This window comes from Amaranthus tricolor, chromosome 3 (assembly GCF_026212465.1).
Source record: "Amaranthus tricolor cultivar Red isolate AtriRed21 chromosome 3, ASM2621246v1, whole genome shotgun sequence".
Classification (NCBI taxonomy): domain Eukaryota; kingdom Viridiplantae; phylum Streptophyta; class Magnoliopsida; order Caryophyllales; family Amaranthaceae; genus Amaranthus; species Amaranthus tricolor.
The window spans coordinates 27,319,749-27,335,584 of record NC_080049.1 but is presented as its reverse complement, the minus strand read 5'-3'; the positions used below and the strand labels follow the sequence as shown (position 1 = coordinate 27,335,584).

Below are 15,836 nucleotides of genomic sequence, written 5' to 3'. Positions count from 1 at the left end.
ATGTTTACAATCAGTTATTTAAAGATTATGCTTTTTTACGAAATGTTGACTAATTTGTTTCAACTCTTCTTTTGGGAAGCCCTGGATCTTTTTAAATGGTTTAGGTCATGTCTTTTCTACAACTCTATCGTTTTTAAACTTTCAACAAAAAAAAATATTTAATATGACTAGAAATAAATATAACAATAGGCTCCAACCAAAACATAATAATGCAAAAGTAAAAAAAAATAACTACATTGGTAAAACATGTCAAAACGATTAGATTTGAATTTGAATTAGATTGTGGTCGTTTGAATCATTTTTTCGGTTTTTTATTTGTCTTATTGGTCAAAATTTTTTTTGATTATCGATCGTCATTTTGATTGGATTTCCTCTCAATTTTTTGCGAATAGAAAATAATATAAATGTCGAGCCAACCCCATCTAATACGGTCTATTGTACTTTTAATCTAAATTCTTTTAAAATTTATAATATACTCCCTCTAATTTACTATAATTGTCCCCTTTGAATTGGACACAAGAATTAAGAAAAAAAAGACACTTCAATGTAGTATTTTGACATGATATACCTTCAAAAGTCAACTCATTATACCTATTATTTATGACATTTTTGTAATTATTTCATGATGAAAATTTTGTAATAATCAATAGCTTAAAATGAAAAAAAGACAATTATAATTAGCTGACAAAAAAAAAGAGATAATTATAGTGAATTAAAAGGAGTATAATGTAAAAGATGATTAAATTCCATCAAAAATCAATTAAATTTTAGTTGTCAAAGTTATATATAAATGAAATTTAACATGTTCTTGTCTTGCAAGACACATACGTTTTGACATTTTCATGTATTTTCAGCCTTTCACGCTTCGAATTATAAAATTTTTCATTTAAACTCAAAATTTAAAATTTGATTTGCTTATACAATTTGCTAATTTATGTATTGGCTATTTGACATCTATGTATTCCACCATCAATATGCAATTTACGACCTAAAGTTTAAAAATTGACTCTTTGCTTAAGCAAAATCTAATACAAATCATCATCATCATCACATTTCGTCCATAAAAAACTATGATCAAGGTCAAGAAGAAAAAAATGACGGGAATCTATACTCATAAAAAAGGATATGGCTAGAATATCCCTCAGCTTGAGAAAAGTTTTCAGAAAAAGATGTTCATGCAACGAAAAAGACCAAGTAATAGTATCTCTGCAAGTTTGCATCTTACTATACAAGCTTGATCCTTAATCATAAATTAAAAATATATAGAACACATAAATAAAAATAACTTAATTAAAAACCAAGTAAAATTATCATTTAAAAAAAGTACAGAACAAGAATATTAATAAGTAAGCGAGGAAGTATCAATAGTCTAAAACTAAAAAATTATAACAAACCTCTAAAATAGCTGAACCACAATTTCGTTATCTAATATATACTCTATTCTCTTAATAATGCCAGAATTTAGAGTCATAATTTTAATTTTATAGTATATTTAAATATATAATTGCACACTTATCATTTCTTTTGATCCCTATTTTCATTCCAAGCAAGTGAAAGCATTAAATTCAAAATGCATATTTTTGAGTATGCATGCCATTAATTTAAAACCATCAAGTAATGTGCTGATTAAGTGGGATAATACCACTAAGTTGGTGAAATAATGGGGCTTGAGAGAATGATGTGTGTGACAAAGCATCTCTTAGTGTACACGTCTGAAATACTTGTAGTTGATTGTGATATATTATGAAATTGAGAAAATTATTACTATCAATTGCAAACATAATGAAACAGAAAAAATATTATATATTGATATTTCACAACCAAAATTGTTAGATCTATAGTATACTATAATTATCTTCTTTTTTTAATAGTGACAATTCTTCTTTTTAAGTGAAAGCTTTTTAAAAAAAGCGTAACTATTTAAAGAAAACAGAAATTAATATCAGGCTCTCCCTTGAGAGATCGTCTTTTCTAAATATCTTAATTTTAAAAAAAAAAAAAACTGTCCTTTTAAAAAAAACTGTTGTTTTTAAAAAAAACTGTTGTTTTTAAAAAAACTGTAGAAAATTACTTTCCATTTTGGAAGATAACAAGTTTTCTGATTAACTGTCTATTTTCAAGCAAAACAAAACATCATTTAGTAATAAATTAGATTTTTTCTTTTTTTTAAAAAAAATTAAGGTTCATCAATGATGGAAAACAGTGATGTTGAAAATGACAATTATGGCTAATTTTTATGATTTGGGGTTAAAATAATATATTTGGGATTATAACATAATATATTTGGAGTTATAACAGAATATATTTGTGGTTATAACATAATATATTTGGGATTATAACTCAATATATTTGGAATTAAAACATAATATATTTGCTTGTATTATTATAGTATCAATTTTGTAGTATTATATCACAAATATATACTATTATAAACCCAAATCTATTACATTATAACCGCAATTATGTATTTTGTTATAACCCCAACTATATTATGTTATAACTCCAAATATATTATGATTATAACCCCAAATATATTATGTTATAAATATTATGTTATAATTACCAATATATTATGTTATAACTCCAAATATTTTATGTTATAACCACAATTATTTTTATTAATTTCCCCCAAACAGTAGATATTATTGTCTTTTTCAACATCACTATTTACAACATTGATGAAGCTTAAAAAAAATAGAAAATTATAAATCCAACTAATATTTCCTCTGTTCTGTTTTTATTGCTACATTTGCATGGGCACAAGAATTAAGAAAAGGTAGGCACAATATATAAACTATAATTATACCTTCCATTTTAATTCTTAATTGAAGAGGGAAAAAAGTTAATGAGGCATAGAGTTGGATAAAAATAGGGGCAAAGTAGATATTTATATAATTGTTTTATTACTAAAAATAGAAATATAGCAAGTAATATGAAATTGTCAAAAATAGAAAATATAGCAAGTATTATGGAACGGAGGAAGTATATAAAACAATCAACCCAAAAAAATGAAAATGAAATCTTTAAAAACGAAATGATGAGGTATAAATACATAACTTTGATGGTTTTGCAAATGTTGAAGAAGATAAACAAAGAATAAACAACAATGAAGTTTGAGAGAAGAGATGGAGATTAAAAACCACAAATGTAGTTTGAGAGAAGAAGATGAGTAGTTTTGTCAAGAAACAAAAAAAGGAAAACTGAAAATGAAAGTTAAAAAGTATTGTTTAGAAAGTCTAGTTTTTTTTTTTAAATTTAAAAATTCTGTTAGCCCAAACTTAAGACGGATTGTAAAGACGGTCTCAAGTAAAAATTTGTGAATTAATATTCATTGTATAAGTATTAATATTATCACCATTTTCCTCATTTAGTGAAATAAAAAAAAAGTTTAGAGATTGTTTTTTTGATTGTAAAAAAATTAAATTTATAGGTGGTTAATAAAAACATATAAGTTGAAAAACGGTTAGTTACTTGGGGACCAGAAAAAGCAATAAGCATAACTGTTCTAATTTGTTGAAGCTTTGAAGATGGAGTAATCTCCTAACTTTATTTTGTTATAACTTTACATTTATGAACATTTCATTGCAATAGTTGAAATCGGTTGCTGTGAATCATTAGAGATATCTTTAGGTTCAGCTGGTCTTTCGAGAAATCGTCGCTCGGGTTCAGCCCATTAAATTTAAATATCCTGAATGTCTACTTACATTATCCTTAATGTCTACTTATGATATATTTAATGTCCTCCGTGTAAGTACTTAAAATGCCTACTTATAATATTCTTAATGCCTATTAGGTTACTATTTTTAATGTCTACTTATAACATACTTAATGCCCACGAAGTAAGTACACAATATTCTTAATATCTACCGAGAAATTTACTCTATATTTTTCGTTTTGCGCCAACCCAATTGAAAAGAAATAATCTTTTACAAGAAGTTGTGATTTAGGTTTGACCGTATATACTACCATTCTGAATTCTTCAAATGTCAGTTGAATGATCAAATTCAAGGGTTTTTGCATGAATAGTCTGTTATATGTCTCAAAGTCTATTCTACTTATGGATTCTGGACTTAAGCTTTTGGGTAGCATTTAAAAGGTCCGTGGGGCCACTTAAAAGTCGATTCTGTTTCTTAGAATGGTTCTTGGTTGTTGCATGTTAGTTTTTTATTGTTTGTTTGACTAGTTAAAAGTGTTAACTATTTTATTTGCTTTAAACTACTTAAGTCAGTTGTTTAGGGGACGTTTGATAAAAATTAATTACATATTGCTATTGGTTGATTGTTAGAACAAAGTGAACCAACAATAGATTCATTTTCGCTTAACAACCAGCTTTTTATCTAGCTGAAAAGCCATTTACGAAACACTCATATTGACTTTTTGATTAATAAAATACAGCTCTATTGTTTTTTTTTATTAAGAAGTTCATGTCCACATTAAAAAAGGTAAATAAAGGTGAATTTTATTCACCTATATTTACCTTTATCTGTATAATTTGATTTTTTTTTCCTTTTGAATAATAATTATCCTAATGCAAAAATGTCTTTAATAATAGTATAAATTAATTAATGTTAAAGTTTGTCATTGGTTAAATTCATGGCAAGGGATGCTCACCTGAGATGATCGTCAACACTATTTTGGTTTTAAGGATGTTAAAGGGACAACAAAATTGAGGAAATGATTTTGTGTTGAAGTGAATTTATAGCTATCCAAACAGGATTGTCCCATGTTCATGAATTATCAGTATATAATAAGAAATATCAAGTTTCTTACATGAAAATTAGATCTTAACTCAATCAGAAAACAAAATACAACTTTTCAAAATAAGTTTTAGACTCGATTCTCAACCAACTCAATAATAAAAGAAAAAGTTTTCCTAGTTCGTAATACAATACATGGATATAACTAAGGTATTACCTATTTTTGTGAAAAAAAAATAAAAAAAAATCTACTCATAAACATAAGCACCGAGCCAAGTCGGGTTGGGTTAGGTCTTTATAAATCAAGCTTTGAATTTAAAATAGCAATTTTATAGCGAAAAATAAATTACGTAATAAAAAACATTTATTTCGTCCTACATGGATAGCTCCAATGAATTAATTTACCCTTGGCATAAAGTATTGCAAGAAGTTTGTTCAAATATTATATATAAAAATTACATATATAAACATATGATATATTGTTTCCATATAATATCCAATTAACCAGAAAGACAGACAGATACAAAATCCCGCAGTTCCGTCACACTTATTACTTACTAATCAAAGAAAATTAAAAAAAAAATTTAAAAAAAAAATTTAAAAAAAAAAATGATGGTAGTGTATTTAATGTTAATTCCCCTTTACAAGGAAATTAGGAGATTTATATATAAACTACTCGTAGCGTATAAAGCATATACTTTTTATAAATATATACCAAAAATTAATGTGAATTTAGAGTGTCACAAGAACACTGCAATGCTTATGAATGTCTAATATTTATTTCTCTTAGAAACATTTCGAGATGATGACTGATTTTCTCACCCGAGCAAACAATGTAAGATACAAACCTGAAACGGAGCCCCGAATCGTTAGGAAGGAATAAAGACGTGAATCGTGGGAATCGTTAGCCATACATTTTTAAATACCGAATGAACACGAAAGATTTAGTAGCGGAGCCAGTATGTCCTGCGCCTGAACCAGTTGTAATCTGGTAGTCCCTTGATTGGTCCCATTGCAGCAATTGCAATATCCTATAAATAGAAATAAATATATTCAAACTATACATCAAGTTATAAGAGGCCAAAAACGTTTTTTCTAATTAACAAGTAATAATTACCAGAAACTTGCTGAGCCAAGATATACTGATACATAGTAGTGTTTAAAACAGATCTCACGACCCGAAATATATCCGACCTTCTAACCAAATCCGATTTGCCCCGACTTCAAAATGACGTACAATTATGTAAAAAAAAAATATGGATACAAAACCCGATATCAAACCGACCCGGACATTTGACCCAATGAACCGAATGAACACCTCTACTGATACATCTCAAAGTCAAAATGGGTCAACACTTGGATGTGGAGACGCGGAGAGTTGTTCATGCAAACAAAAAACCACGTCTAAAAACGAGTCAGTGCAAAATGCTATGCTCGCTTATAATCCATGATGAAGTGGTCAATGACAGTCGTAATTCTCTCGTCATGTTGGGTATAGAATGCAAACTGATTCAGTTGTTTCCCAAATCACAACATTGATGGACGTCATACGCACTGAGTCGATAGTTTACAAACAAAAATCAATACACTTATACAAGTCATTCATCATCGAAAGGCCTCCATAAAACATAACAATTAACAAACAAGTGATAAAAACAAATTAGCAAATATATACTTGGCTTCTGGAGTTCTATGAAAAGGTGCAACAGAAAGACAGCAGATAAGCAATCTGGCCTTACCCTATCAAATAAGAAACGATTGGCAGCGCGTTTCACAGCACTGGCATCCACTGCATCAATTCTCACAAATAATTCAGCAAAAGGAATTCTTCTTCCATAGATTAGCAACTGCAAGTACAAAAGTTTCAAGGAGTTTTAGAGACAGATCATGGCAGCACATACACAATCAATAACACGTTACCACTAGAAACAGGCATAGAGATGGGTATTTCAGGGTTTAGATTTGGACCTGAACACCCGGACCCTTGCCTAAGCGTCAGGTCCAGATTCGGACCTTGACCTTAAGGGTCCAGAAGGCTGGAACTGGACCCAAACCCCTTAGGGTCTAAGGGCGAGTCCAAACCCGGCCCTAACCCTGAAAAAGTAATTTTTTATAAGTGAATTTTAAGGGTCTAACACTTAGATCCTAATCTGGACCCTTTGAATTTAGGGTCCAAAATCAATAAAATAATTACATATAAATCCTACATCTCATTTATAAAAACAAAACCTCACTTTTAATTACATCACCATATGCACCAATTAGAGAAGACAATTATGTAAAAGATCTTACATTTCATCCATATGCAAAATGCACACGATGAATGGATATTAGGCATTTATATAAAACTAGCAACAATTATGTAAAAATGACATACAAAACCCAAAAGTATATCAGACAACATTTAATAAATTGGCTCCATCATTTGGGGGCTCAAATGTACACAACATTTCTCGCTTAAAAACAAAGAGATTGAATTTGATTAACCTTAATCAGAAATATCATCAACAAGTTCACATAAAATAAGGTGTAAAATCCAAAGTCTATATGAACTATCAGTCTATTACGAAAAACATTGTGAAAGCAACAGTCTCTGTTTGATTCAAAAAACCAAAGATCAGTTAAAGACTCCACTGATACCATTACTATTACCTATTACCTAGCAAAGAGAGATTTTCAGCTGAAAAGAGAGAAAATAAAAGTGAGAAGGTTCACCTGACGTCCAAGATCTTCAGCAACTCCACTGATACCATTACTATTACCTAGAAGAGAGGTTTTCAGCTGCATATAAGCACAAATATTAGCTCAGCAAATAATAGTTACCTTATTTGGGGCACTGAAAGGAGGGAGCAACACATAAAATAGCCACATTTCAGTCCTCAAAAAAAAAAGGTGCAGTAACTCATAAGCGGGTGCAAGTGATCAATCAACAACAAATTGAATTATTCTAAAAAGGCATGGAGCATCAGCAAATAACATAATTTTAAGGAAAACAATAGACAGTTTCCGAATACCTGATTGCGTGCACGGATGACATCCTCATCTGAAACTCGATAGGACAACTTGCTTATTACATGCATAATTGCGTATGATAGATCATCCAAGCAATCAGGCTGTCAGAAAAATTACTGAAGCATGTCAATTTGTTTGATAAAAAGAGATGGCAGCATAAGCATCAGCAGATATTCAAAATCTCTACAATGGAAGTAACAAAAATGAATTTAAAAGGTATCAAAACTAATATAACAGTGAGTACCAAATCCTAAGAGGATATCATCAAGTCAACAAGTATTATCATTTGTAAGACATCAACATTTTACTCACCTTGGCCATGGCGTAAACACCAAAAAGACCAGTGTCCTTGTAGTTTATATTGAATGTCTTGATGCTTTCCGCAAGCTCACTAATGGAGGCCATTTGAACGAGCTCCGATCTGTATATAGATTGCCCAGGAAAAAGACAACAAAATTACATGTGTCCTTTGTTCTCTTTAATGGACACTTAAATTATACAATGCAACAATGCAAGATGGTTCAACACAGGAGAATAGAAAAAAAATATTTTAAAAACAGAACTTTGAGATCACAGAACATATCCTCAAAATGAGAATGCTCCAACCTCCCAATTATGTGTATAGTAAGCTCATGCCATGCTGTAGAATTTAGATATAATGATCGATGAGAGATGTAAATACCCAACATGCTTTCCACTCCCTTCCATTTTGCTCCATGAACCTAGCATAGTCTGTATCACCATTAATGCAATAGCATCCGAGTCTTTGCAAGAAGCCCCTTCAAATGCAACCGCAAATCGTGCAAGAGGAAGATCATCATCTATCATCCGCACCTAAATTCATTGTTGAAAGATATTTAGAGAAGACAAATGAAAGGTCAACATGTGCAAACAGGACACATTATAGGCTATATAACCAATAGCACAAACCTCTGATCCGGTGAAATTAGCAGGGTCACTAGCAACTAGCTGAGATGTTGTAGCCGGATTAGCTGAAAGCTTTGTGAAGACCTTTTTAACTTGCTCCACAATATCTTCATGTTTAACAGCTCCTGAAGCAGAAATCACCTGAAAATAATATAATATTGTTAGCATCTACTCAATCCAGACCTCCAGCGCACAGCAAGAACAAGTAACAAAAACAATAATGATGCACATGATAAATAAATGGTAAGAAGACTAGAAGACACGACCCCACCTTGGGGTAAAAACTATCATGTAAATTGAGCAATACAGTTGAAAGCACTCACATTACACAGTGTTCCTCTCAAGACTTAGTCTAAAATCAGAGTTCTATACAAGTAACTCCCCCATGAGCCACTTAACTCACCTACACCCATGTGTTTACCCACAGCACCCCATATATTATTGTGCACCCACCAACACATACACTGGTTTCAACATTTTTGATAGGCCTCACAATCCATACATGTAACAATGAAGCTATAACTCCTGTACATATGGCTCCCAAGTACCAAACCTAGACTGCTAGAGTGAATAAGGACAATAAACAACCCTTCTAAAAAAAATCACCACTAGATATTCTATAAAAACTTTCTTTTCAATACATTATACTAGTGTATAAGAAATAATCTTGAATTAAGAAAACAGACAGATCAACTGCAGACTAACCAATACTGAAGATGTGATTCCTCTTAAAAGCAACAAAATGGATCAAACAATATAATGGTCTTTTATCCCACCATTACTGGATGTATTCATTCTTAAACTAATAAAACAGACAGATTTACTGCAGAATTACAAATACAGAAGATGGGATTCCTCTTGACACAACTATAGTTATTAGAATCCCGATTCTAATCAACGATTCTACTATCTTACGATCCAAAAATAGGCGATCGAACCGGATCGTAGGTAGAATCTTAATGTGGTAGAAACGTGCGATTCTACTTAGCTCAAAAATTTAGGTGGTAGGATCATAACACGATTCTACGATCCTACGATTCTACATGGGTAGTTTCAATCGTAAAAATTTTCATATAATATAGATTTCACTTACGTATGAATATATATTTAAAATAATTATATCAACACCTTTATAAAATTAAAGTTTTTCATGATTTTCAGTTTAAAAACGATTAAAAAGTATTATTTTTTCAAAACTTAATAGACAAAGTCAAATAAGTTTTACTTGCACCTTAAAACTTAAAAAGAGAACAAATATAATTGATAATCAGTAATCCAAAGCACACTAATGCATATTTGTAGGAGCACACAACCCTACAATCCGATTCTACCGATTTGATCCTATCCTTTCAACGATCCTAGGTAGAATCCCGATCCTAATAACGTTGAAGGCAACAAAAAGGACCTAACAATATAATGGAATTTCATCCCAACAAGGCAACGATATTGGAAGTGTTCATATTTAATACAAAAGCCATCATATAAAATTTTTGAGTTAATGGCCAATACCATTGTTGAACCCCTTTGAACTAGAGAATAATTTATTAAACAATGTAAACATATCTGAAGCATGGAATTTAGAACTAATTACCATTCTGTGGGCAGCACAGTTGGACGAGATATACTCTTGAATATCGGCATTAGTGATTGCTTTTAAATTACTCACAGGTCCAGGAATTGTCCTACCAAGTGGAGTGTATTGGAATGCAGTGGCATGTAATTGGTCCATGATAACTTGATCACCTTCAGCAACAGTCTGAAAGAAATGTGAAATGAGCAATTACATCAATGAATTAACAACCAATTGAATAGAAATCTAGAGAAGCCTGCAGAAAATGAAGTTCTATACCCCCTTCAAGCTTCAGCGTCATTGAAAGTTGATGACACAGATTTAAAAGTTGATGATTATTATAATGGGAACCCATAACTGGCTACCAAAATTGTTCCGATTTCTAAACTTCAAATGGCAAGTAACATGCATCAAGATCATAAGTTGACAAACAATATGGCAAAGAAAACATGGTTTAACATATCAAAGAGCTGAGGTGGTAAAATCTATTTTCCCTGTTGATCATTGGTCTTCAAATTTTTTACGAGCCTAGCCCAACTCGAGAAATAAAAAAGATAAAAGGAGTAGGAAAGATAAGGTGGAAAAAATAGCAAATATTCAAAATCCGGATGGCAGATGGGCAGAGTCATTTATCTATGATTGCTGCAGCAAAGTATCCAACACATTCATTTCAAGATTCAGCTAGCGCCAAAAAGGGGGTCAAACTTATCTAAGCCAAGCCCTTTACATCAATTTGTTAACCAAGAGATTCTTCTTACTTGGGGACTCTATTGGGGGCGTGTTTGGTATTTGGATATTATTTGTATTTGGATAGATTCTTCTTACTTGGGGACTCTATTTGGTATTTGGATATTATTTCAATGAAGAATGATATAGATGATAAAACTATCTAAATCAAATGGATATTATACCTAAATGAATGGAGGGATAAGATAAAAAAATATTATTCATTCATTTATATTACGAAATGTTTGTACTTGTTCAATAAGGGTTGAATCTATTGATTGTTCAACATTGATGGAGATCCTTAACTATTAAGGCTTTCCTTATTCAACATAAATGATATTCACTATCTATAAAACAAGGTTTAATAACATTCTACTCAAGATATACACTGCTCAATGAAGGTGTAATGAACTGTCATAGTTTTCAGACAACATGGAGGGGTCATAGTATTGAATTTGATAAACTGAAAATACAGCGATTAAATATGAGCATAGCTATATATATTGAATTCGATAACCAATCATACTCCCTTCCTCCTTATCGTCTACTCCAACTACCATCTAAAACCTCCTAACCAACTTTACCATACAAGCAACACTCCTTAACCTTAACTACCTTATATTGGATCATTACAGATGAGCTTAGCCAATAGCGACAAAGTCTTCACAAAAAAGCGCAGTCCCCTATCCGCACATCAATAAATGCAAATGTTTATTTCTCCTTCGTGAATATTGCCCTGGAGTTTTCCAACAGCTCCTCTGGAGTTAAAGAGCTCAAATAAATCAAGAATGGACATATCTCCTTTTTTATGCTACTTATATCACATGTCACTGGAAAGCTCTCCAACTTCATGTTAATCTCCCAAGTGCTTTCACCTTCAAATAAGTAGGTGACTCAAAAGAAATGACCTCCAAAACAAAGTATCATCGAGTACTAAAGGCTTTCAAATTCACAAAGCCAATACTAGTTGCATCATAAGGGTGTAAAACGAATCATAATTTAGGCCAATTCCAGGAATATTTCATGTCAAAGTGCAAAATCGTCTGCAAGCCGCTGTTACGCACAAAATCTTGTAATTCTATGAATTAAATGCAAAATTAAAGATATCATAAACACACACATTGCCAGTTCAAATCAATCAGAATAAAGAAAAAAAATCAATGAGAATAAACCAAAACAAATCTGAAGGCACTGGAATTCCCTGTTCTTTCTCACATTTCATGATTAAAAAGATTGTAGCAAATTACCTGCTCTTTTTCTCTGAGGATTGCATTTCTGACTTTCTCAATTTTCTCTTCACTGAAATCCGAATTCTGCAACAATTTCCCCAGAATCTCAAGAACTTTCCCGGAATTCTGACTACCAACCTTACCCACAAACCCAGACACCTCTCTATCCGTAAACCCGTCCAATTCGGCGCCAACATCCGCTGCATCTTCAACCTCAGACGTCAAAACAGCGCGTTCCAAAAAATGAGCAACGCCATTCTTATCCTCCGCTTCAAATCGGCTACCAGAGTCAATCCAAACACCAACAGCAGCAGACTTAGCAGCGAGTCGTGACTCGGTGGCAACACGGAGACCATTAGGAAGAGTAGTAATCCGCGTTTCAGGGAATTGAAGGATCTGGGAATGGTCGGCAGTGGTTGGATGTGGAGAGGTGTAGCGTAAGAAACGTGGATCAGGATTTTCAAGACGTTTGATCTTGGATTTGATGGATTCAGCTAAGCGATCATAGATCATGAGATTAGGAGGTGGTGGAGAAGGAACTGAGGGAGGTGAATTGGAGGAGGTGGGAGTGAGGGTGGCATGGCAGCGAGATGGGAGATAATGGTGGGTGCTGCGACGGGCTGTGTGGTGTATTAGTTTACGAGTTGACATTTTCTGGGCAGACTTTTACAGAAAATGGGAGAGAAGGTGAAGACGGTGGTTGGAACTTCTATGGGAGAATTTTGGGAGAAGAGATAGGGGAAATTCTCATTTTACTCCACCAGACCACGATCGGTTGCCACGTGGAAGAATTTTATTACTTCAGTACAATCTACCGTCCATTCTCTTCTCTCTATATTATTCCCTCCGTTTTCATTTTTTTTTCATACAAAATTTATGAATTTCAGTGTCAAACTTAGATTATGATTTTTCATCGTTTTATAAGAAAAAAAATATAATAATGTGGAATCTTGATAAATTCGTTTTAATATATATTTTTTAAATGTTAATTTTTTAACATTTTAAAAACTCGCAATTAAAATTATTTGACTTTTAAAGTTGCATTGGATCATGCGCAAAAAGTAAATGGGAAGAAGAAATGAAACAGACGGAGTATTATTATCCTTCTTAATTTGTTTTATTTTCAAAATCATGTGATATATGTTTTATAATGAACAAAAAAATTCATCAAATATATTGGAAACATGATAATTTTTAAGGGCTACATGGTAGGCACGAACTATTGCAAAAGATCAGTGGTAGCAAATATAAATAAACATCAAACGTTTTTTGGTTCATAATGTTACGGCAGCTTGAATTCCAAAAGTACAATGCTCTTTTGTGATTTTCTTTTAAGATTTGCTACCCCTGGTTTTTTGCAATAGTTCGTGCTTACCATGTAAAATATCCCAATTTTAAAAAATGACAGCCACATAGTGAAATCTTCTTTTTATGGTTTTCAATTATCAGTTCTTAGTTTTCAAAACAAAAATGAAAAACTAAAAACAAAAAATGATAACAAACAGGCCATATTAGTTAGTTGCTTATAACTTTTAACTTATTAAATTGGCTTTAAAATTTAATAATTTCATTGTTGACTAAAATTTTAAACCACTTTCTTGCTAAAGCATTTGATGAAATAATTCAATGATTGAAAGATGGAAATTGATGTGAGGTCTATATATATAGAGTTTGGGCGTGTGACCACTCGAATCGAATGCAAAGAATCCAATTTCAATCTCTAAATATCAAAACCATGAAACTACAAATATGTTGATAAAATAATCATTCTATGTAGACCCTTATGCATTTGATGAATTTCTTATTAACTTCTTTTTTCTTTAAACTAGGCTTTGGACCTTGGATTTGCACTTAACCATCATTATTGGCTCCCACTTTGAGACTCCATGGCTTAGTATCGCATGGCACATGCTTCAAGGTCAAAAAATACCTACAAAATATCAAGCAAATAATATCTAACCAAAGCACATAAATGCAATAAAAGCATATAATATACAAATGACCTAATAGGGGGATAACTTCATGTATAAAACATGACATAATCATGGAGAATCAATACTCAAGCTAATCTGACAAATCATAAAAAGTAAATACTCAAGTCCATCGAGTTAGAGTGCTTGACCTGGTTGAGCGAGTATCATGCTTCTTTTTTGAAGTGCAACAATATTTTTATTTGGAAGTTTTGCCAACACGCTCGACTGAGCTATTAGGCTCGGCCCAATCAATAATTTGGGCTCGAGCGTTTTGGGATACTTAAGTAAATCGAGCAACATGTAATGAGGGTTGGATAGTAAAGTCAAAGCTAATTTCTTTAGCTCCAACTCTTTGTGACTTCGTCATCTATAGCCTTTGGGGGTTTAAGGGAAAAGTAGAGGCTAAAAAAACTTCAATTTTACATATTTAATAGGTCTAACATTTAAGACCATCATGTGTAACCGCATTTAATTTAACTTATCATAACTTAATAAGCTTCCAATGCATAACTCCATCGGATAAATGCAATTAGTAACCTCCCATTATGTTTATCACTCAAGTACACATAACCAAAAAATATGGCAATTACCTCCTCAATAAATGGCACATAATAAACTTAAGGAAAAATTATTTCTAAAAAGACAGTTTTTTGGCCATTTGCAAATAAAGGGTTAACGTTTCATTTATTCAATAAAAATACAATCTTTGTCTCATTTTTGCAAATAAAGAAATATTTTACTGGTAACCGGTTTAGCTTTTGTTTCATGTACCAACCAATCCATAGTTGTCTCTGTCGCTACTTTGTTTCAAAATTCACCATCTTCTTCAACTTCCATTTGCAAATACACCACAATTGAACTTCCTACTTCAACTCAAATTTTTCACACCATTCCACATTCTTCAATGGCAGAAAAAATCGAAGAATGAAATTAATGTCTCATTATTGTTAATTGTTAGAATTTGCTTAGAAATTAGGCTTTACTCTTTCATGGTGGAATTTGGTTAACACATTAGAAATTAGAATTTGTTTGTAATTGTGAACATAACGAATGAAAAGGTGTCTATTAAAATTTGGTATGGGTGTAAATTCAAGGAAGCCAAAGGTGGTATTAGTTATGTTGGAGGTTTTGGTAGAATAATGGAGGTAGATCTATATGATTTGTCCATGGATTATTTGATGAGTTTAGCTAATAAGTGCAATGGAGATAGAGGGATACAAGGGCATTTTTATTTGCTTCTATGTTAGACTTGAAAGGATGACTTAAGGAAGATAGATAGGGGAAATATTATTGTTGAGTTACATAATGCAGTAATTCAGATGAGCACAGTGAATGTGTATGTGCTTCATAAATATCCAACTCCTGCACTCCCTGTAACTGAAGATCCACTTGAAAATGCAAGAACAACAACTAAAAATAGAATATAATTAATTAACTTATTGGCCAATTTGGACAAACATAGAATTTCTCTCCTACGTTTGGTCCCTTACATACAGTATTCAATTTAGCTTCCAATTTGTGATAACATTTAACATTACCTGAGTTTGCATTGTGCCTACGAGAAGAAGAACCACACCTACCCATTTGAGCTTCAAGGAATAGGGAGATTGGAGAGAGAGAGAGAAAGAGATTAATGAAGATTACAGGGAAGATGAAAAGTTTATTAGATTAAGAAATTGATTTCTTTTTTTAAAAAATTACT

At 31.9% G+C, this 15,836-nt stretch overlaps 1 protein-coding gene across 1 annotated transcript; it reads right to left on the bottom strand.

The window, feature by feature from the left end:
* Positions 1-5,115: 5,115 nt before the first annotated feature.
* On the bottom strand, positions 5,116-12,912 carry LOC130809344 (probable mitochondrial-processing peptidase subunit beta, mitochondrial). Its single transcript, XM_057675073.1, has 9 exons — positions 12,180-12,912; positions 10,228-10,392; positions 8,640-8,777; positions 8,392-8,543; positions 8,022-8,130; positions 7,712-7,810; positions 7,413-7,478; positions 6,437-6,544; positions 5,116-5,728 (listed from the first exon to the last, which is right to left on the bottom strand). The coding sequence occupies exons 1-9, from the start codon at positions 12,810-12,812 to the stop codon at positions 5,642-5,644; spliced, it is 1,557 nt and encodes a 518-aa protein (XP_057531056.1). The 5' UTR covers positions 12,813-12,912; the 3' UTR covers positions 5,116-5,641.
* Positions 12,913-15,836: the final 2,924 nt, after the last annotated feature.

Excerpts from the sequence above, each read along its gene's own strand:
- LOC130809344 (XM_057675073.1), bottom strand. The coding sequence starts at position 12,812 with ATGTCAACTCGTAAACTAATACACCACACAGCCCGTCGCAGCACCCAC. Across the intron at positions 10,393-12,179 it reads TCCTCAGAGAAAAAGAGCAG|ACTGTTGCTGAAGGTGATCA; the intron begins GTAATTTGCTAC and ends CATTTCTTTCAG. Across the intron at positions 8,778-10,227 it reads ACTGTGCTGCCCACAGAATG|GTGATTTCTGCTTCAGGAGC; the intron begins GTAATTAGTTCT and ends TATTATTTTCAG.